Source organism: Ciconia boyciana, chromosome 3, assembly GCF_034638445.1.
Source record: "Ciconia boyciana chromosome 3, ASM3463844v1, whole genome shotgun sequence".
NCBI classification, from domain to species: domain Eukaryota; kingdom Metazoa; phylum Chordata; class Aves; order Ciconiiformes; family Ciconiidae; genus Ciconia; species Ciconia boyciana.
The window spans coordinates 30,186,228-30,209,903 of NC_132936.1; the positions used below are offsets into that span (position 1 = coordinate 30,186,228).

The 23,676-nt window shown below is 38.6% G+C and overlaps 2 protein-coding genes across 10 annotated transcripts in view; one reads left to right on the top strand and one right to left on the bottom strand.

Annotated features, from left to right (window-relative positions):
- The window catches only part of PHF3 (PHD finger protein 3), a 53,324-nt gene extending 45,676 nt beyond the window's left edge, over positions 1–7,648 (top strand). For 6 of the 9 annotated variants that reach the window (XM_072855239.1, XM_072855243.1, XM_072855245.1 and 3 more), the window contains 3 exons: positions 755–844; positions 3,053–3,248; positions 4,472–7,642. In XM_072855239.1, the coding sequence (XP_072711340.1) occupies positions 755–844; positions 3,053–3,248; positions 4,472–6,654 (2,469 nt within the window). In that variant the 3' untranslated portion in view covers positions 6,655–7,642. Of the gene's footprint in view, positions 1–754; positions 845–3,052; positions 3,249–4,471 lie in introns of all 9 variants that reach the window. The other 3 variants (XM_072855240.1, XM_072855237.1, XM_072855246.1) reach the window with 3 other exon arrangements.
- Positions 7,649–10,431: 2,783 nt separating this feature from the next.
- Positions 10,432–23,676, bottom strand: part of EYS (eyes shut homolog) — a 944,771-nt gene continuing 931,526 nt past the window's right edge. The window contains 2 exon segments of the mRNA XM_072855247.1: positions 10,432–11,944; positions 21,952–22,113. Coding sequence (XP_072711348.1) covers positions 10,746–11,944; positions 21,952–22,113 — 1,361 coding nt within the window. The 3' untranslated portion in view covers positions 10,432–10,745.

Sequence of the window (23,676 nt, forward strand, 5' to 3'; positions counted from 1 at the left end):
TAAAATAAAGATCAGAGGGCTCAAAAGGCTCAGTGTTACTTCTCACCAGTGACGCAGGATGCATCAGCTTTCTAATTAAACAGACTTAGGTCTTCTATTAATGTGATTAGCTTTGCTGTAAATCTTCAGTGAAGTGCAGGGCATGCAGTACCCTTTAATACTAAAGGTTTGTTTTCCAAATATGATGTGCTTTTCAAAACTCTTCTGCTTTATTTCAAAAAGCTGTTTTGTCTTAGGTGTTCCAAAATTATTCTGAAAGTCTATTTTTGTTACTTGTGAATAGTGAACTTGATAATATCCAAGAACAAGTTTATGCCTATATAAGCACGTGTGTGTAGGTTATGTTTTTCCCTCATGATTAAGATTCCGAAAGTTTATTATATGCCTTCATAGGTGTGGGGCTCTTGTAGCAGTTTGATCTTACAGATAACTTGAGTGTTTCCAGAGCACAGTACAGTTATGTTTGCAGTTAATGTTACTGAAATAAATAATTTTGGGGAAGGTATAGATGAACAGTATTGAATGATAACTAATTTAGTACAGATAATTAACGTTGCACTGAAAATCCTAATTTAAATATCCAAAATTGAAGTGTAAATTTGTTTCTACTGTTGTAACTTCTACTGATATTTTAAAATTATAATTTAAGAACTATAAGAATTAACTATGTTTTGAATATATGAAATAGATACTGGATGAAGGATTCATCACAATTTTTACATTGAATTTAAATTTCTGTTGTCTTTTCTCATAGGATTTACCTGATAGTATTCAAGTAGGTGGCAGGATATCTCCTCACACTGTCTGGGAGTACGTAGAAAAAATCAAAGCTTCAGGGACCAAGGTAACAATTTTACGTATTGAAGGCTTGCTGTTTAACATATATCCTATTCACCCTAAAGATCTTTTTTTTTTTTTTTTCCCTCCCCTGGAACATTTGTGAAATACATGACACTTTAAGGATAACTGATGGTTATGTTGAATGGGGTGGATGGCAGCTGATGGTGTTTATTTTCTTGCTATCTAACTTGCTACCTTAACCTGTCTTAACCTTTCTTGCTACCTTAACCTGTCATTTGCTGTTTGAGAATACTTGTATTCCTTTGAGACAGTAACTCATCATGAATGTTTGGACACCACTTCACATGTCTCAAGTGTTACTCTTTCGTTTCAGTACTGTTACAGTATGCAAAACCATCTCAGTGGTCCTCTGCTGGACTTGTCCCATTGTGTGCAGGTTGTCCTTGGGCTGGGCAGCCCAAAACTAGCTAGCTTTCTCCAGATTCTCTTTCGCAAGTGCTGGATAGAAGGGAATAACCTTTTCCCTTGGCCTGCTGGCTGCTCCAGTTCTGACACCCAGCATGCAATTGGCCTTCTTGGCATGGACGCATTGCTGGTTCACATTCAACTTGTCCACCAGTGTCGCGAATGAGTGATTTAAATCGCTTAAAAAATCACTGTCAAAGGTATTAGCAAAAGTGGTTTTAATATGATGTTGTGAAAGTGCGACTTAACAAAGTTCAGTGGCAAGGTTCACTCTATTAATTACTGCATGGAAGAAACATACACAGGAAAATTGCAATACGCTCGAGTTAAGGTGATTCACAGAGAGACCAGGGATACAGAAGGGTTCGGAGGACCCTCCCGTTGAGTCATGAGGTTCAGAGTAGACCCCCTTGCTTTCTAAACTCCTAATGGAGCTTAGGTGTGGCTAGGTCCAATCTTAGCCTCAGACTTGGACAACGGTTTATGTCTGAGGGATTATATATGCAAGATGTATCAATTCAGCAGGCAATCAAAGTTACCAACACAAAAATCAAAGTTACCATACTGCAAGGTTATGCACGATATCGGTTGCTTACCAAAGATCTGCCGTTGGTAAAAGGTCTCTCTGCCTCGAGGAGCAACCTTGGGAGATGTCCCTGCTCGAGGGGTGATCACTGCCATGCAGCCACGCTGCCTGGCAGGGAGAGCTCAAAGGTGGCTCACTTTGGCTGTTGTATTTATGGGATAAGGTGGTTGGCTTGTAGTCAAATAACATGCTATGGGAAAGGTATGCATGAGACTCCTTGTACCCACAACTTTTTTTGTTCCTTGATAAATGAGTCTTGGAAAAGCCACCCACTATTCACGTGTCAATCGCATGATCGGTGTTCCAAACTCATTTGCGTCAATGTTCCCCGTGCCACTCAGCTCCTTTGTGGGTTCTCAGGGAACCAGGAGTTCTTGGCCTGGCCATGGCTCAGGCCTTTACCTCCTTTGGAGCCTGTACCAAACTACTGCTAGTTTGGTTCGGGGGTTGAGTGCATCCATCACAACCAGGACCCCCACATCCTTTTATGCCAAGCTGCTTTCTAGCCAGTCAGTCTCCTGGCCTGTCCTGGTGCATGGGGTTACTCCATCTCAAAGTGCAAGATTTTACATTTGCTTTTGCTGACCTTCATGAAGGTCAGCCCATTTTTTCAGCCTGCTGAGGTTCCTTTGAATGGCAGCCCACACTGTTCAGCGTATCGACCACTGCCCCTAATTAGGTGTCACCTCAGTTTTGCGGAGTCTTCTGTCCCATCTTCCAGGTCCTAAATTAAGCCATTAAACAGCATCACCCCCCTTATCCACTCCTGAGCTGGGCTTTGGTTGTAATTCTGGTATCTGATTACTGGTCTTCCTCTAGTATTAATGGATATCTCTGACACAATAGACTACAAAATAAAGCTTTCTAGTAATGTTAAGGGTGGGGAGGGGAACAATTACTTGGAAGCTGGCATGCTTCCCTAAAACTTGTTATTTAGCTGGCTGATAAAATGTTGTCTTTTCTATCATGCACTGTAATTAGTATTTTAATACTAAATGCTTTTTATTTGTTTTGTCTAGTTTTCCTTAAATTTTTTTGGCCCTGTTTCTGCTCTGTCTCCTCTGTTGTTCTCTGCCGCCTTGGGGAGGCTTTTTCTCCTCATCTGAACTGTGCTTTTAAATAAAGAGTAGTCACTAAAACAATTAAAATTTCATAGAAAAATGTATCTGACCATCTTTTTCTCTCTCTTTTTGTAAACAGGAGATCTGTGTAGTTCGCTTTACCCCTGTAACTGAAGAGGATCAGATATCCTATGCGTTGTTGTTTGCCTATTTCAGCAGTAGAAAACGTTATGGTGTAGCAGCCAATAATATGAAGCAAGTGAAAGATTTGTACCTCATCCCTTTAGGTTCCTCAGATAAAGTCCCACATCATCTTGTGCCTTTTGATGGGCCTGGTAAGTACAGCTTGGAATTTGGAACTTTATTATCATAAAGAAGTTTACAACAGAAATACAAGAGAAAATTAAATTTAAAAATGCCAGCTATTCTGTTCAAACGCATCATGAGTTTTCCATAGTATTATATTAGCTTCCTTGAAAAGACATTAATTTCCCATTTTAAGATTATTCTGATACTTTAAAGTATTGTTGTTGAAAAAATTAATGTGTGTAACTTTGTTTCATGTTTACTACATTCTTCCTCTAACCCAGGTGGCTTTGTAGGTTACAATCTCAGTAAATTCAGTGATGCAAGTGAACTACAATAGTAGTCATACTGAGTTCCAAATTGATACTGTAACTTTAAAATAGTATTTTTCATTATTTGAAATGTACTAATTCCTTTTTCCTCAAGTGTTCCAAACTTCCTTAAAAAAAAAAACCAAAACCCAAAAAACAAACAAACAAACAAAAAAAAACAAAACAGGGAAAGTTTAAAAAACAGGTGGGCAAGGAAGAGAAGATCCTGAAATGGCTCTCAGTTGTTCTGCTTACACCTGACTTATTTTGTATCTATTTATTTTGGTTATAAAAATTTGTGGATGATTTCCTCTTTTGAGATAGGCAGAGCTGAAACGAAGAGAGGATGAGCTACAACTCATAATTTGTTTGCAAGAACCAAAATCATACAGAACAAAATACATAGAGAAGAGATAGCTAATAGTATACCTTTAAACACAGTGCCTTCCTGGAATGAGGGAGGCATTTTGGAAAGTCAGTCTTGGTAAATCTTTGAAGAAGTATGTCTAACACAAATTGATTAGGAGACTTTGTGGTTGCAAGTGTGCTATTTATGTTGGTTTTTTCCTCTTGGGCTTTGCTACCACTGTTACCAGACTGTAGCTGTGTTAGACTAACATGATGTTTAACTTCTGTGCTTTTCCTTATGTGACTAATTGTCCTGTATAACTGTCTCGTATTCTGTATTTGGAAGTTACAGTGGGCTATGTAGTACCTAAAGCAATTTTAATTTGCAACGTTTGAAGTCAATTTTTATGTTGGAAATACTTTTTTTTAATTATTATTTTAAGTATTGTTTGTTATGTTTAATGACGGAAATTTCAAGTGTCATAAAATGAATACTTTCTATAATATATTGTAAGAGTATGGGGGTTATTTTTGTTAAAATGATTGCCTTAAAACATAAGGAGATGATAAATTGCTGTTACAATTTTGTACAGGGATTGAAATACATCGACCAAATTTATTACTGGGATTGATAATTCGCCAGAAAATGAAGAGGCAGATTACTGCTGTTGCAAGTGTTACTAGTAGTTTTGTGGATGAAGCTTCTGAAAGTACCTTGAGTAACTTGCCACCAGAGAAGAAAAGCAAGCCAAACAAACCTGAAATCTCTCATCATGAATTGGCACTAGAAGAAGAAGAGGAAAATGATTTTTTTAATTCCTTCACAACTGTGCTACACAAGCAGAGAAATAAACCTCAGCAATCTAATATAGAAGATGTTCCAGCAGTTATTGAACCATTGGTGGAAAGTACCAAACATGAACCACCAAAGCCTCTCAGATTTCTTCCTGGAGTCCTGGTTGGATGGGAAAATCAGCCTTCTACTCTGGAGCTAGCAAATAAACCGTTGCCAGTGGATGATATTCTGCAAAGCCTGTTGGGTACGACAGGGCAGGTATATGAACACAGCAAGTCAGAAGCGAGTCCCAGTGAAGACATACCATTATTAAATGAACAAGCAACCTTAAAAGAAGAAAACATGGATGTTGCTGAGGTAACTACTGAAGTTAGTGAAGCAAAGACTAGTTTGGATGATCTACAAGAATCCACTAACGCTACTGTAACTGTGGATGCAGCAGCTGTAGGGACCTCAAGTTCTGCAAGAAGTGCTGGATCTTTGATAGGGCTGAGTCTTAAGGGAAAACCTCCAGATGTCTCCACAGAAGCATTTTTAGCAAATTTATCTGCTCAGTCACAGACTAAAGAAACTGAAGAAAGTAAAGAAAATGACCCAAAGCGGCAGTTACCCGACAAGGATAATGTCGCACAGGAAGTTAGAAGGACCACAAATTCCAGCTTTTCCTCATCCTCATCAAATGCAGGGAAAAAACCCAATGAGAACAACGTTAATGTAGGCTCTGCTGAAGGTACCACTGCTAATACCTCTAAATCACCGCCATTTATTAATCTTAAGAGAGACCCACGACAGGCAGCTGGACGAAGCCAGCAGACTAATGCTTCGGAAAACAAGGAAGGAGATGTTAGCAGAAATGAAGACCGACAGAGTGCTTCAGGAAATGATCAAATGGAGCCAGAGAATAAACAGTCTTCTGGAGAAGTGGGCTTAAACTTGTATCAAAGTGATGCGCAAACCAATGAGACGCAGTACAGCTCAACTCCAGCAAAAGCAGATAATGCAGGTGCATCACAAGCGGAAGATACCAAACACTCACAGGAAGATGCACTGATGCAAAACATTGAAACAGTGAACTCATTTAGAAGAGGACCAGCAGCAACTTCATCTCATTTTGAAGCCGAAAACTCTTCTCGTTCTGAATTCATTTCCAAAGTCCCAAGCCCTATTACAAGTGGTAGCTTCTCATCTGTTAGACCTCCACAGCAGAATTTTCAGCATCCTAAATCTAATCCACCTGGATTTCAGTTTCAGGCTCCTGCACCTCATAACTTCCCTCCACAAAACAACCCTATGTTTGGATTTCCTCCTCATTTACCACCTCCACTTCTTCCTCCTCCAGGCTTTGGCTTTCCTCAAAATCCAATGATGCCATGGCCACCAGTAGCTCATTTATCAGGTCAGCCACCACACTATGCTGGACCCATTGCACAAGGGCTACCAGTGGCTCACAAACAATCAAGATTTTTGGGGCCAGAAAATTTTTTTCAGAGTAAAGACAGTAGGAGACCAGAAAGACGCCACAGTGATCCTTGGGGCAGACAAGAACAGCATTTGGAGAGAGGATTCAGTAGAGGAAAAAATGATCAACATAGACAAAGATTTTACAGTGAATCCCATCACCAAAAGAAAGACAGACATGAAAAAGAGTGGAACAATGAGAAATACTGGGAGCAAGATTCTGAAAGAAATAGACGCAGAGACAGAACCCAGGAAAAAGAGAGAGAGAGGAAGAGTAGAGAGGAAGGACAGAGAGACAAAGAAAGATTGCGATCTCCACATAGTGATAGGGCTGCTGATGGAAAAAGCCCCAGAGAGACTAGAAATCCAGAAAAAAAGACGGAGAAGCCTAAAAGTGAAGAACAGGCTCATGAAAAAGATAAGGAGAGGGAGAAAAGCAAAGAGAAGCATAGAGAACGAGAAAGTGAAAAGAACAGAGAGAGACATAGGGACCACAGTGACAGAACTAAAAGCAAAAGGTAAAAAGATGCAGGCAGTCTTTTAAAATCCTATTTAAATAAACTGTTAGAGTAATGTCGTAAAACTTTGTATAAAAAAAAAAAAGCCTGCTAGGATTGTGCCATCTTTTTTATTCAGTGTTGGTGTTTTGCAGAAACAAGTCTGTGTTTTGGTACCATTCGATGTACCAATACTCATCCTTTTTTTCATTATACCAACTGTCGCTAGAAGTAGGAGTCTAATATTTTTAAAAATTTTACATTGCTGTATATTCAAAATTTTAAAGATTTCTTTTATTAATATGCAATAAAGGCTTAGACATTTTCTTAGCTAAAAGTTGGCTTTAGTCAAGTCTGCAATATAGTTGCTGCCTTTGGTAATTTGTGCTCTCTTCTGTTTTAAGATGCTCTGATAATTTTAAAGGTGACTTTCATACAATAACCTTCTTTTTAAATTGCACTGTTTTTAAAGACTGTAGCAAAGCCTCAGAATCCACACACATTACAACAATATATAATATGCTCAGTGGTGTGAAGAGTTTTTTTTAAATTATTTGGTAGTACAATAAAATAATTCAAGTGTATTTCATTAGTTTTTCAAGTATTTCCTAAGCATCTGAAGCAGTTTGTGACCAGAAATTGGAAGGCTGAGCTGCTCGAATGTTATTGCTTTAAACTGCACTTGTTTTAATAAGAAAGCATTTTTAACCTAAATTCTTGAAAATATGATTTGTAGTAGTAAATTCATTTCTCCCACCATTTTCCATGCTTCAAAAACTTGAATACCTAAGCTTGTACATTACTTTGTGTTTTGCTATCCTTTTTACTGTAAAATGTAAATATTTTAAGGGATATTTTGATTCTAAAATGATAAAACTTTCTCACATACTGTGTGTGTTTGATTTCATAGGTGTGAAACTGTAGGCTAAATGAATACAGCAAGCTGAGTTACAGAATGCCACATTTGTTGTACACTTCCTGGCTCGGTTGTTTTGGGTTTTGGGGGGTGAAGAGGGGGGAGAAGGGCAGAAGGGTGTTTGTACCATTGGGACCTCTGGTAAATTGATATTTTGTAGTGAATACCATCCACTGATACAAAACAAAAAGCCAAAAAAAAAAAAAGCAAACCTGAAAGCAAACTAAAATCTCCTGCTCTTATACTTCTCAAAATACACTGGTCATTTTGTTGAGTCTGTCAGAAACAGCAAAAATATTCCACTATATAAAGAAAAACTTAGGTTTATTGTTCTGTTTTTCAGTGTTTTGTTTTTCACTTTGAGTATATGACCTTAGGTACTGATGTAGCATTTTGCACTTTGCTGTAGAAAAGCCTCTTCTTTCCAGAAAGGTCTTTCCAGTTTAACACCACACTGATTGTTAGTTTTAATTATTATTATATTTTAAGGTAAAATTTCATTTGGATACCTTGCAGGTAGCTTCATGGTCAAATTGACTAAAGTTAAAAATCTTGCACTGAATAAAGTGGGCAGTAGACTTTTATTAAGCAGTGTTTCTTAGACTCATAGTTGAGAAGATTCATAAAGGAAAAAAATCCTCTGTTTGTTAGTAACTAGAAGCAGTATTTAAACTTTTAACTTTTATAGCATGATAACATGATGTGATTAAATTAGTCTTATCCAAATTAATTCCATGGGCTGTATAGCAGTAGTGCCATTGAATATATCTGGTAGTGTTATGCATGTGTTGTGTTGTTTAACTATTTACATCAGGGTTCTTTAGACATAGAAGTGCACCAAAGCATTGTTTCGGTTTTTGGAGTAAGTTTTAAGTTGGTGGCTCTGCTCGTGAAGATTTTCTTTTGACCTGTTCAAAAGTAGTCTACTCCTAGTCCCCTGGCAGTCTCTCTCTCACGTTTGCATCCACATGCTCTAAAAATAAACTGGGAGCAATGAAAATTGCAACTGTCTGTACAGAAGGGATGGGAATGCTTTCTGCCAGAACTACCAGAAATAATTTATTTGGAAAGACTATGTAAACATTTTCCAGGTTTGCCAAGTGCTTTACTACCTGCCTCTTGTATGTAGAACCTGAAGAGAGCCACAGTAAAACAGGTCTTGAGGGAGAGTTTTGTTGAGTTTAAATTAACAAGCAGTGACAGTTTCCAGGATTTGGTCCTAGAATCTGAGTTAGCAGGATTTATTCCCATTACGCTACTACAGGAATAAAGGATGTTGTCGTCGTCTTCACCTTCAGTCACTCTCCTTCCAACACTCGTGTTAGCTGGAAGTGCTCCGGTTACTTGTTACTTGTTTTACACTGAATCACTGCTCAGGCTACAAAAAGCAGTGTGCACTGATGAGGAACTGGCAGTACACCAGGAGCCCCAGAGAGAACAGGATAAACCCTAAATACGCTCCCTTCCCCAGCATCACATGGCCATAAAAGGCCCTCCTAAGAGAAACTGGAAGAGGAGAAGAATCTGGAGCCAGCTCAAATGCCAAGTGGGCTTCATGAGCTGCCTGTTGGGAAGAGGGGAAGAAGCTCTATTGCATCAGGCTGATTGCTGGAGGGTTCAGAGCAGCTGAAGAGGATACAAAGACCCTCACAAAGATGTTTGTAGATCCTTATTAAGAAATCTCAGGGTAGTTCCATCACCCCCCCACCTTAGTTATCTTCAAGTCATCTGTAACTGACTTAGCAGTGCATTCATTGCTACATACTAGTTATGGTTATGTGGCAGGTAATGTGTGCCACCTCGTTTTACTGTGCTTATTGTCTCTGCTCCATATCTGCTTTATGGAAAGACAAAAAAAAAAAATCAAAAATAGTTATTTGTTTCTGATAGGTACCCACTGAAGACTTGTATTTGGAGAATTTCCATGCAAGGACGTGATGGTTTATTATGTGCTTTTGAGCAATAGTAAAGTAAAAAGAAAATACAGGAATCAATCACTATTATTTTTATTGAAGTATTTTACTTATACAGTAAGCCATCAGTCAAATGAGAAATGTAGATACCATCATAAATCACTTGTTTAAGCACATTAAAATATAACGATTTATTTTGTTTTTATTGCTAACTAAACTAGAATGTAACCGAGCTTTTTCAGAAGGAGTAGAGTTTTTGCATTTATATACGAAGAGCTCTATTTAATTTTGAGATTATAAATTCATGAAGAATATAGTCATGGAAAGTCAATTTACAGTGGCTAAAACCTTGTCTAGTAAAATTTCAAAATCTCATTTAGGGGCATATAAGCCAGAAAGGTATAGCTAAAGCAAAGCAGTTCTTAGACTTTCTAGTTTTTAAGCTGTTAGGAATAGAAGTTATTTGTAGGCACACTGCCATGTTCCCACATTCCAGTTATGAATGGTTAAACCAAAAAGTTCTCATGTGGTCAAACAGGGGAGACCTCTGCTGGAGAAAAACACCAGGCATCTTTTATATCTGTTTGGTACTTACGTAAAATACCCTTCCTGCTCTTAAAGTCATTCTTTAATATTTTAGCGTGGAGACAGGCTTAAGTTGTACCCCTTTACATAAATGCATACACGATGGATAGAGACTCAGAAGGGAGGGAGAACAACTTCATTACCTTCGTGAACTTAACAAGTAATTACAGATGTTTTGATTTAAAAAATTCTCATTACAATAAACATGCTTTTTGCCCCAATACACTTTTCCCCACTGCCCAATTTTAGTTTTTACACTTGACCTTAATATTACAAAATTATAAAAGAGAAACTCTGCATTCTAATAAAATTCAAGAGTTTTGGAGAAACAGGTAAGTTGTCTGTTCTCGTAAAGCAACAAACAGTTAATACTGGAGTGACGGTTGGCTTTATCAGCTAATTGCTACCTGTTTATCTACAAAACTATTTCCAGCACAATAAAGAAAAAAACTGCAGACTTTTCCATTATTTTAAAGTAAATACGAAAGAGTATGTATAAGTAATTTTATGAGTAAAACAGCTGATCACATTTTATATATGCTATTAATACTCAAAATTAAAAAAAGAAGAGGAGTTAGGGACAATTTTATTAAGTCCTTTCTTATGTTGGTTCCTGAGTCTTACACTGCCAGCTAAGACAAGAAACAGGAGGAAGAGGAAATTCATCGCTTTTAAAGTAAAGAGTCTTAAATATTTTTTCAATTAATTGCCATAGTTTCCATTGTAAACATTATACCCTTCTGCTTTCATTAGCTGAATCTTCTTAGAATCTTGGAAGAGCACCACATCTTTAATTTTACCAATGAATTCCTTCTGAAAAAGCCCTGCAGTGACTGTATTGACTTTCCTGCCAATTTCAAACCCACCAAAATAACAAATGCCACCGTAGTTTAAAGCAGTGTATTTTCTCTGTGGATCAATATCTTCAAAAAGAATTAGCTCCTCATCAAGATATACCTTAATACAAGTTTGGTTTTGAATTACAGTAACGAAATGCCATCTTTCATCAGAACAGGTGGAATATTTGCTATGAATTAGAGGAACAGAGATTCTTTCTCCAAGATTAATCACAACTTTTAATGTTCCATTGGTAAGACCAATGGCAAGGAAATCGTTACCTTCATCTTCACTTTTTCCCATCCATACTATTAAGCCTTCAGTTTGATTGGTAGTAAAATTTAAAGAAATGCGGCTATACTGGAGGTCTCTTTTTCCATAATAAGGATCTGTGTATTTGATGTAGGAGTTGCCAACGAACTTTGCTATAAAAAAATTGATTTTGCTGTCACAGTACTTACCTGACCAGCCTAGTGTGCATGCACAGATATATGAAAACGAAGTAGGTTGAGGAATACAGAGAGCTTGAGACCCACACCTGTTTTGTGAACACTGAATAGATTGTTCACATGTGCTCCCTATCCACTCTGGTGGGCAAGAACAAGAAAAGCCCGAGTTTTCAACTTGACATGTTCCATTATTTTTGCACACTGTGTACCCACAAACTGTTCCGTCACAGTCGCCAACGTTGGCTCCACCTTTGGGGTCAGTCACGGTAAGCTTCAGTTCCCTGTTGTTTATAACAATTTCTCGTATACAACCAGTGAAACTTGTGGGTTCATTTTCTACTGCCATTGAATTAACAAGGTTTAAGGAGGACACCCCTCCAACAAAAAAATCCGTGTGTGTGTCTAGCGCGTTCATTCCAGGACTAGCTTTTTGAGTAATGTTGATACCATCCAGGTCCAGGTAGCCTTCATTACCAGCTCTTCCTGCTTTGAGTGAATGCCATGTATTTCCATTTGCATCAACCTTCTGAAAGGTCTGTAGGATGACTGTCTTGTCTCCAAGATTGTAGCGTAACTGTATAAATCCATTTACTAATGATATACATAGGAAGTCACCTGTAAAAAACAGTATAAGATAGTTTTACTTTTTAGAGGCAGCACGCTGAAGAACAGCATATTCATAATCCTGATGCTTTCATGCCTGTACTTCCCCAGTTCAGTAACTTATTTTCAGTAGCCTTGTACCATCATCATATCTAAATTACACAAAGTGAAATGTTCCCTGATGAGCTTCTTGTGGCCTTTTTTTTTTTTTTTTTCATTATTGGAAACTGAGCTTGTGTTTGCTTCAAAGTAAAAAGCCCAACCTTCTGAAAAGCTCTGCCTTGGTGCAGAGACTAGATAACTGTGAGGTAGGAGGAAACAGGGTCACTTTGGCATCCAGGGAATGCGAGTTGGTGTTCCTGCAAAAAAGAATCAAGTTTTGGCCAAGTTACAAATGCCAGAATACTCTCAATTTCCATATGCTGAATAAAGGCTTGATGAATTTGTCAGTTTAATGCACTGAAGGTTTGTCTGCACCAGACATACGCTGCTTTCCCTGAAGCTGCTTTTTGCAACTGAGATGTTTTGGGTTTAATAATCTGACAGCTGTAGGAACAGATAAGCTCTCTATTGAATTGTTCTTCTGGAGGCATCCATGACAGGAAGTATTAGGAGGGAGTTATCTTTTCTTGTACTATCTGTGTTTCTGGCCTTACAGGCAATACAAAAGGAGAGACAGTACCACTTCAAACTGTACTTACAAACATGAAGAAGAAAAGCTGGGAAAGGTTAGGAAACGGGAGCTGGAAGGAAGGTATGTAAGGGCAGAGAGAAAATCTAATAGGAGAAGGTGACAGGGAGGCAGAAGAGGACAGCAGAAGAGTCTGCAAATGAAAGTCACATTTTCAAACTTCGATGTTTGCCTGTGCAGTTCAACTTTTTTAATATTGCTTTTGGAAATAGTAGGCATAATGTTGGCTTTTTTAAAAAGTAATTTTATTGATTAAATTGATAAATACGTTTGTTAACTTTGAATGTAAGCTTTCTCTCCTAATAGTGACCAGTAAAACTTGTTTCATGTAGTATTTTACTAATGAAGAAATACTTTTAAATTTGGAAAGTACAATTTTTTTAAATATTCAGCATTCTTAAGGGTGGACCTGTTAGTAGAATGATTTAGTAGAAGTTTAGTAGAAGTTAGTAGAAGTTTGCTTTCTTGGGTGTTTAATTTTTGAGTATTTCTTATCCTTGAATTACATTGCCTTTAGTGAAGTTAAAAATGAATGGCTTAATTTACTGAAGGCTTGTGAAAGTTACGAAAATTATACCTCTCTTTTCAGCAATTGTTCAGGTTGCCATTTAGGCAGGGTGGAGATGTTTCAGTTGTATTAGTGGCTGTAGAGCACATGCTTCGCGCCTCACCTTCCCTGCCCCAGACACCCATGGGAAGAATGAGAAGGCGGCTCTTCCTTCTCTCAACTCCAGTCCAGCGATGGCAGAGCACTTCTAGCTTGCTAGTTCCAGTTGTGATGATCTGTTTTACTTCCCTGTGTTTAGTGTTCCGAGCACCTTGTTTGTTTCTACTTTTTTCAGAAAATGAATATAATTCTCTTCACTTGTGGTTTCTCTTGCTCAGTGATGTGGCTTTAAACTTGCTTAATTTTTCAGTGCGTATTTTGAGTGCACTCATCTTCCTTGTTTGTTTGAGCAATGTACATAACCTGCTTGTCTGTTTCTTTTATCAGGACCTCAGTCCTAGGGTAAGAAAGGAGCATCAGAAAAAGTTTCTAAACTACCTCTTTGGCAGCCTTCAATCCCCTCTCCTACCTAGACATGCAGACTTGCATAAGGACATGAGTACTCATTCTTTGCTGTCTAGGAAGAAGGAGAACATCTGACCAGGGTTGCTTGCTCATCTGTCTTGTAATCAAGAGCTGGAGAAGCTGGAAGTTCTCCAAGACTCCCTGGCCTGCAGAGGAGTTTTTTGGTAGCTTTGCACATTTGACAACGATCTGTCTGAGATGACATTAGAGAATAGTGCTTCAGTGATGTCTAGGAAAAAGTAGACAGTTTCAGCAGTTAGTCATAGTGCTTCTGACTCAAGCCTAATGATGTCTGTTGCTAATGTACTTGCAGTAAGTTTTGGAGTGTTAGTCTTATTACAAGAGCAAATCTGTGTTACTGCATCTGCTATCTACAGTGTAAAGAGAGGTTATGGCTGAGTACGCTGGATTATGTTCTAGCACAGATTTGAGGCCTCTCTTCAAATTGGAGTAACTTTCTTCTCTGCTAGTTGTGAACAAAAAAATTAAACTTTCCAGTTTCAACTCTCCCTGTCAAGGCACTTTCTTACTCCCCTGGTTAGATCCTCTCTTTTCACAGATGACTTGCCATTTTAGTCTTTGGCAAGAACAGCAGAGTGTTGAGATAAATTTTATGACGTGGACATGGATCCCATGCTCAGTATTTCTCCATGAAGTTTATCACGCTGTAGGTACTACTCAGGAACAACTGGCTGAAAACATTTTAGGACTCTTAATGTAAGGTGCTGTGTGCTCAGTGTCCATGAAACTTCCTCTCAAAGTGCAGGCAAGTTACAGGCTTGTTTGTGTTCCTCTTCGCTTTAGCAAACAGTGACATTTTTAACAAGGGACCTCAATCTGCCCTGTCTCTGAGGGATGAGTTGCTCAGCTGAAGCCTGTGCAGGCCTATGCCATCATAGGAATTGCATCACCATTTTAAGCAAACAGCATTCTTACCACTCAATTTCTCCTCTCAGCAGTCTCAGTATGGGAGACTGTGAAGCAAGGTGGTTTCCACTGTTTCAGCATTACTCAAACCTGTCCCATACAATCCTAACTGGGGCCAAAGAAAGCAACTGCTTGCTTTTGTTAAGCATGAAGGAGATGACATCCTCAATTTTTCTAGGACTCAACTTTATAGCTGGTCCCTACTTTCTAGAAAATACAACCTACACACAGGACACACAACTTTGCTTCCAGCTTTTCAGATTAGCATCTCATCTAATATGGACTATTTATCCCCATCAGTAGTGTCACGAAAAAAGCAGAGACTCTTGAGGTAGGCACAGTCGTCATTTTGTTGTGCACGCAAGACTTTGCCCAACCTGTTGGATGGTGTGCAAGGAGCTATAAGGCAATCTGTCTCAATAAGGTTGAATCTTCTTTGGAAACAGGCTATTGTAGCTTAGCTGTGGCTTGAAACTGCAACATGTCAAGACCCTGGGTGTTAAAAAAATCTTCAATGGTTACAGCATTCAGTTCTGTTCTGATGCACCTTCCTGCCCCTGTCATCTTCCCTGTTTCAGTAAAATAAAAGATTTTTTTTTTATACTCTAAATGCTAAAAGATTGTTTTCTTGTCTTCTCAGGGGAAGGGGATTTTGTAGCAGGTGTTGCCTTAAGGAAGGAACTGTTCTGGATTTAAAATAGCACTTTTACTTGCAAACCCTGGTTCAAGGTTTTCACCAAATGCCTGAAGGTCAAAGTTGCTCCACCTCGGGGTGGATTGTGTCTATTCAATAGTAGAAGCCAGTGCTCTGAAACAGGTATCGATTTTTCTTCATCACTTTAATTTTCAGGTTTTCATAATGAATGTGCATGTCTCACCTGCTCCCCTGTCAGATGTCAGCATTCCCAGAAGCCAAGTCAACTCTATGTCCTGAGCAGTCAGTTCCTAGAACTGGGAGTTAATGAGAAGTCTCCTATAGGTACATCTGACTACTGCTGTGAGATCTGGATTATCCATGATGATATCTGCTTATATGACTTCTTATGATGGATTCTGAATGCATCACAAAAATTTTCAGCTTGCTACTACTCTGAATAAGTATGTAAGTCTGTAAGCAAGTTGGTTACAGTCACACAGTCAAGTTTTAAATTCTCCCAAATGGTGACAATGCCCTTTCATGTTCAGCCTTTATCTAGACATGCAGGTGTGTCTGTATATCGCCGTCTTGAGAGGGGATCATGCTTAAGCAGTATCAGGTCACCATGTTTTTATGTTACCACAGGAAACTCATCTACATTGTAATGTGTCAAAGCTTTGTACAGTTGGAAATGCATGCTAGGAATGCTGCATTCTATTTTGAGATGTCCTATTCATGCCAGAAGCATTACCATGCATAACAAATGCAATAGTGTAAAATTTACACAGCTGTGTTGGGCAAAGATCTCAGCAGTTACTGGCTTCACTATCAAATCTGCCTAATGCAAATATATTTCCTAGGAGGACTGAATGCAGTGTCAGAGGATCTTAGGCTGACAGGCCAAGGGCAGGAGGGTATCCTGGATGGTATTTTTAACATTTCTCTTTCAGGGTCTCTTCCCCACAGTTACTCAAAGTCTACCGTTGTGCTCCATGTGTATGCGTATAAGGCAAAGCCTTTATTACCTGTTAGTGTACCAGAATTTATTCCTACACTTCATTGCAAATTGACAATAAGAAGGATTTCCCAGTAGTTTTTAAGGCCAAAGGAGCTTCCAGAACATGCTTTTAAGTAGCTTTGGAAGCAGTGGATGCAGTCTTCTAGCCAGTGGCGTTCACCTTTTTGATGCTGTTGTCTTGTCCCCAGTGATACGGAGATGCAAGTGTCTCTAAAGGTTCCCTGTTTGCTTGAAACTCACTGATTAGTTCCTGGAATACTGCAGGTCTAGATTCCTTTACAAAGACTCGTAAGACATCTGATGCTTGTCCTTTTTCTCCTCCTGTGTTACTAAGCAGAAGCCTCTATGCTGTGATACTCTGCTGGGGACAGAGTCTTTGATGAGCTCAGTGCTTCAGCAGCTTCTGCAGGGTAGGTGTCTCAAGAGCTCTAGGCAGTGGTTTCCTGGTTACAGAACACCTATAGTCTTGGTTCCTTCAGCCATTTCGAAACCCTGAGATGGCATCTCTGGATGTATGTTTCCTGGCCTCAGTCTATGCCTTCTGTTGCTTTTACCTCACCTTTCTTTCCTCTAGCTCAAGGCCACAATGTCAGTTTCTGTCATTGTGGTATCAGGTAGCATTTCCGCCCCCTCCCCCCCTTTTTCAGAAACCTTTATTGATCATTGGTACCATCTCGGTGACAGAGTGAATATTTGAACCTTATACTCTCATAAGCAGTAACATTCACAGGAATCATTCCCAGTTAATGAAAGGGTTGGTTTCAGTATGTGCTCAGCTTCACTCTAAGTTGACCTCTTTAAGCCACCATAATAAAGTGCCTGTGTCTCCAACAGTATTATTGCCTCTTGTTGGTATGATGCATCCTATAACCATCATAGCTCCACATGTATCTGCTCACTGCTCCTTCCAGCCTTGCTGTACTCAGTTCAGATTGCTGTCATTCTTCCTTTTTTCATCATCCTGTTCTTCACAGTTTTCCTTTCACCCTGCTATGCTGTATGATTTTCTGTTGACCCAAATCGTGTCCTCTTACACTGTGACCCTTTATGTATTCATCCAGGAGCAGAACTTTTATTGTCTAGTAGGGGTTGAAATAGCCGTGTCAGCCTCCAGCTGAATGGCTGTACTCTGTGGCCAAGGAAGGTGATGCACTGTGGTCTCCACATGAGAGAGAACCTAACTGACCAGTAGCTGTCCTTCACGGCTGGTTGCCTGAGTATTTCCAGGAGCCAGAATAAGACCCAGGGCCAAGGAGAGAAAGCGAAGCAGGAGAGGGAGGGCTATAAACAGGTAGAACAGGAGAACAAAGGACAGAGAGAAGACATGAGCCTTATTCCCATGCTTCTGCAGCCTCTGCTGTTAGTTGCTAGCCAATAATACATCAACATGGTTGAAGTTTGTTGCTCTCAGCTTAATCTGTATCTTTTGTTGCCTTCCTTGTCTTTAGGGGTTTGTTAACCTTGACTCTGTCTTTGCCATGGTCTGAGTGCATGCATGCAGTTAGGTGTATAGCAGCTTGTTGCAGCTGTTGTAACTTCATCTTTTATGTAGATAGCCAGTAGCTACACTGACCATAGCCAGTGCCTCTAATGCACACTTACAGGAGCTACCCATGGATATGCTTTCATGGATTATTACAAAATGATTCTATTCCATGTATGGAGCCACATCTCGCAGCTAATGCAAGACTGAGAACAGGTATGAAGCCAAGCCTGTAAATCTGTCAAACAATGTAAAAAAATCACTGTGGCAATAGGTAGATTCCAGCTTCCACTTGGAGCACCATCCCAGAGCAGAAGGGCATAGCTAGGATCCAGAACAACCATGCAGACAGAGTGATGCTCATGCATCTAGAAGGGGTGGGCGGATATCTATTTATAGGTTAGACCATTCAGCTTCACCTTTCAAAAATGCTGCTCTCTTGGGGAAGAAACTTTTTCTGCTTCCTTTAGTCACTACTGTCACCATGGCATATTTTGGCAGCTAGAAGGAGCCACCTTCCTTGAGCAATTTGCCAGCCTTTTGCAAGTGTTTGCTTGCTAGTGGCAAACAGGTAGCAACGACACTTCATATGCAACAGATTTCAGGACAATGGGGATGACTGTTCTGCCACACAGATAGCTGGCAGTTCTGCTTCCTATGCTGCTAATTTAGCCCATTCAAATGATCCCAAAACTAGTAACAAAGCAGAAGTGATGCCCCTGTCAGTTAAGGAAACATGGCTGCCAAGAAAGAAGACTTAACCACTCTTAAGTTTCTCTTCTAAAAGTGGGTGGGTAGTCAATTTGTTTCTGATTAGGAAAACAACACTCCTCCATTGTGGGTATTCTAGAAATTCTGAATATTTTGAAAGGATTTTAGTCCAATTCCATGATTCAGTTTTCACCATAAACAATGTCTTAGAAAACCATGCAGACATCACACACACCCATACGGGCTATCTCTTATTTTCACGCTTTAGGTTTTTAAACTGAAATGCCTTAAATATCAGGAGTTACAGTTTTGAGGTTTTTCAGACCAGGTAGGTAACATAATCCTGTTAAAGACAGACAGAGCACTGGTGTTGCAAACGTTGAGTATTAAATTCAGTGTGAGTCATCCCATTCTGTTTACTAACCTGACTTCCTTCTTAGTCACTCAGCATAACTGTTCTTTCTCATCTCGTCAGAGAGCAAACCTTTCCATCACCCTGGCCTGAACTCTGGAATAGTGCAGACAGTCTACAGCATATTCCACCTTCATGAACAAATGTAAAGCTTCAGTAATGTTATGACTCAAAGAAAAAGTAATGCTCCTTACTGCCTTTTACCTGGAGTGCCAAGGCCTTCAAGTATATAGAGTGGTCGCTATGTAAATGGACTGCATTATACATTGTTCAAGTAGTTGATGGGCATCCAGCAAACCCTGTCTGAATTAAAGGCTATTTATTCAATGGGACTCTCACACTTTCATTGGTAGAAATAGGATACACTGCACTTGAGAAGATGTGAAGTGGGCTGGCCTTCTACCAACGCTCTGCTGAACTCCACAAGAATGCTGTATTATTTGCAGAGACCTATCTCAGAAGCAGTGCATACAACTGGCTGCATCTCCAACATTTTTACCTCATTGGCATAAAACAAGTAATCAAAGAGGGGGGAAAAAAGTCCCCTTGTCTTTCTGTCTGCAAGTTTCCAAACTAAAATATGCATACACAGCTCACTTCCCCCCCCACCCCCCAGCTTATTATTAATATAGCTAGCCACTTAAAATTTTGCCAAACTTTGGAAATTATTTTCTTAGGAGCTGCAGAAGTTAATACTATCAGACTTGAAGTCATGATACATGTTCAGAAACAGTTGACAAAGCAAGAAAACTGATGACTAACAGAATTATAGGAAATTCTGCTAACAGATAAAGATTCATAGGATGTTTTCCATTTTATGCCAATGTGCCAGTTGTATAAATGTGTGTACTGAAGTAATTACATTGTTAGAGGAGTGGAGGCTGGAACCAGCATATCAACTTTTGAGTAAGGAGACTAGCCACCTACCTACTCTTTCTAGAAATGCATGTAGTGTTCTTTGAAAAGAATGAAGCAAGAAGGAAATGTTTCAACAGAAGTCTCATGTTTATTTCTTCACCTACTAAAGATTTTTTTTTAATGATGGGAGGATTTTTGGTGGGGGCATGCCCCTGAAGGGAAAGTCCTAGTGTGGTGTTTACATGGGTGACAAGCCAAGCCAGTGTATAACTGTGCCACTGTGAGATGCTACAACTCAGTATGATTGCTAAATTAGCTGCATAGTCAGAGCTCATTTCTTTTAAAAAAACAGCATTGTCTAGTGAGGAAAAAAATGTTCTAATTATTTCCTATTAAAAAGGAATTTTAGAAAAAAAATCCTGTGGTTTTGGCAATCAATTTATTAAATCTTACATAACTGTGTAGAAGAAAAGGCTTTACATAAAGTGCTTTCTAAACTAATCCCCAACAGAAAGCTCTTTCACATCTGCTGGCTGCTAAGAATACTTCTGAGTCTTTCACCAGTCTAATTCTGTCTGGATTTGACAGGATTATATGAAGGCAAATATAAAGAGCCAGATGATTAGCTTTTCCTAAATCTTTCAAAACTTCAGGACAGTGAAAATAGGAGTAGGAAATACATAAAGAAATTAAATTACTCTATAGAATATGGTTTTTGTTTTGAAATTAAATTAATATGATTCTAGAAAGTGATTTAAAGAAAATATTCCTTCCTGTGCAAACTAAACATTCATGAATGGCAATAGAACAAGGGCATGCTCATGCTAAACGACTCCAGGCACAAGTTAAACAGACTTAGCACTCTCTTTGATGCTTCCAAAGAGACATTTAATTTCTTTATGTGCTAGCTGCTTCCATGACCTCTGACTATTCTTTCGAGAGAGATCCTTTTTTCTCATCTATTTTTCATGGCCCATGTAATGCTTTAGTTTATACAGGAGAGAACTATTCACTGAGAATCTCAGAATTTGGCCTGTAAGTGATAGAATTATAAAAGATTCATTGTAGAAGACAGAGTTCTTTGCAAATAAATGTATTTGTATTACAGATGTTCCACATATTTTTATTTGAAGCTGCTTCTCTGTATGTGGTTGTAATTAGAACAAGGCAAACAGGAGGTGCCAGCAGTGTATGATGTATTATCAGTCTTACCAAATAGCAGCTTGTTAAAACATTGTGTACAGAATAAGAAGGTGGTAAATTGGGCATATGTGTGTTTATATGCATGCATGGCTGAGTATGTGTATTGAAATGTCTCAAAGCTTTAGGTTTTAACAAAGGAACGTAAAAATATGTGATAAATAGTTAAGTGCTTTTTTGTCATACAAAGGCACATTTTTGCATAACATACTACTTAATACAAGTGGAAAATTTGCTCTAAGATCATGTTATGAATGATATGTAATGCTTCTGTTTAAAAACGTGCAAGACACCACACAAATGTAATATAAAGATGAAGTATGTTAATAAAGTAATTACAAAAAAATTACAACTTAAAGACTAAATTTTAAAATGTGTTTACAGTGGTTTTCAAATTATGTTTTCTTGCCATGAAGTTCCAGGAATGTTAACTCAGTAAAGTTTAAAATGCTTTTATAAATAGTAGAAGTATTTTATTTAGATATGTTTTTCACTCTGCATATCTGGCAAATGCAGAACTTGTGTGTTTTGCATGCTGCACCAGCAAGCTTTTCAGCATTATATAATAAAAAGTTAAACTTCTGATGAACCTCATTAGCTCTCTCATAGTCTGTTCACTTTCGCTAAACTTGTTTGATCATTTTTTATATTGCTTTATTTCTAGTCATTCTAAAACACTGGGCCAAACCCCCAGACTGTGAATCCTAGCGTAGCTGCGCTGAAACTGTGGGAGCAGTATCAGTAAATGTCTGTTGAAAAGCTGGCTACAGTTATTTTTCAGGGGAAAATGGTTTCCTGAACCACTTCATTAAATACTTGTTGGCTTTGGACTAATCCAAAATGTTGTTATGCATGTTTTTTCTTATGAACTTGATTATTCACAGTTCAAAACCCAGTCACTGTGGACAATGAGTTACAGAGACTGAATGCTTGAACCACTTCAAAGTACTGCCTTTCTTTTTCAAAAAAGTACCCAGGTGTATGATACCAGCAAGCTGGAATATCCTTACCTGACTGAGTACCCAAATGCTGTGCAGTGTAAAACAGGATACCGTCTGGAGACAGAGGCTGAAACTGTAGTTTGATATGGGTCTTATGCCGAATATAAAAGGGTGCAAATGACATCCATGATGATTCATTACTTCTGAAAGATGGATCACTAATGGAAATATCTGAAAAATACAAGAGGAAATTTATTCTGAAAGATATTTTGAGAGGACTGCATTATTATGGCACCAGTTGTCTACAGTTATTTTATATAGTTCATAAATGCTGTACATAATACTTCCAATTCTTCCCTTTCCAAAGACTAAAAATAACCTAGATACAGGATAAAACTTAGGTAACAGCAAATCAATGCCATTTTGTCTTCTGTGTGCCTTATTTTCATTAACAATCAAGCCTGTAGTTGTAATGCAAAATAAGTGTGATCTTGTTAGTGTTTATTTTCAAATAAATGTGTGTAAATTTTACATAGTTTAAAAATTCAAATGCAAAGTACTTTTGCAGGAGTCAGAATAAACATTTATTTCTTCACCATACAGATGAAAACCTTAGAGGAGGATTTTTAATGAACTGCTTTGTGTGTCATAAGAATGTACATTTTAAGTGGAATGTGTTCGTTCATTGCTGCTGAGATTTGTTATTAGGATAATCATACTGAGATGCTTGATAATTCAAATTGTCCTGTCTTATACTGAAATGGAACACTTTCACACAATTACAGTGTACATACAATGTACACTTTTGACCTATACACAACTTCATCATTCTGTTTTACCACTTCTCTCAGTGCTGATTGTTCATATACCCCTAAGAAATCGGGCTGGTTAAACTTCCTTCAGCCAACTGATTAGTGATTATACTTTTCTATGCTGTTTATGTCACTTGAAACTGTTTCCAGTTTTCCCCACTATAACGACATCACATATTTGAGAGATAATTATGTTAGTTATTAGCTAATGCATTATCATGTGGTTGTTAGTTTGTTGTATTTGTGGGTTCACTGGAATAAGTCAAGCTATTTAGATATGCAGGCTACATTTAGACCTGTGTGTGGTAAGCCCTTTTTACTACTTAGTTAACAGCAGTACTAAATGCATGAACTCTATGTGCTGCTCCCCTCACTTTTCACAGTCTTCCTGCTGAAGCTATGCTGTTTCTGTTCTAAGAGGCCAACATCTTCCTTCATTTTGGTGCTCCCAATTTCATAGTTTTATAGTAACTCTCTTTCAGTCAAATATACCTTCAAGATGTCCTGGTAGTGCATTCCTAGGCAACCTTCTGCTATCTTTCCACGCTCAAGTTTTCTGCATAGCGTCTGCTCGTGAATCCACTTGCCATCCGGTTGCACCTTGTACTGCCTATTGCAGATGGGCCTTAGTTACTAGATTGGTATACAGCCAGCATGCTGCAAGACTTTGTAATTTGTCTGTTTGTCACACCACCTCTCTCAGAATAGGATTCAAGGTGTTCCTGGTGGACTGTGTCCAGCGGACAGATGCACCATTATACAGGATCTAGATCTCTCACCTGCATAATGACCTGGGGTTGCCTCTTGAATGGGTAGTAACAATACAGCTGGCCTTTTTGTTCACTTCCCCCACTAGATTACAGTTAATGCTTCTGAGGAAGGTGTATGGATTTAACCTCACAAATTCTCAGTAGGTCTAAAAGTAAGTTTTAATCTCTGGAATACCAATATTGATTATAATGGATTTATGAAATGCTTGAAT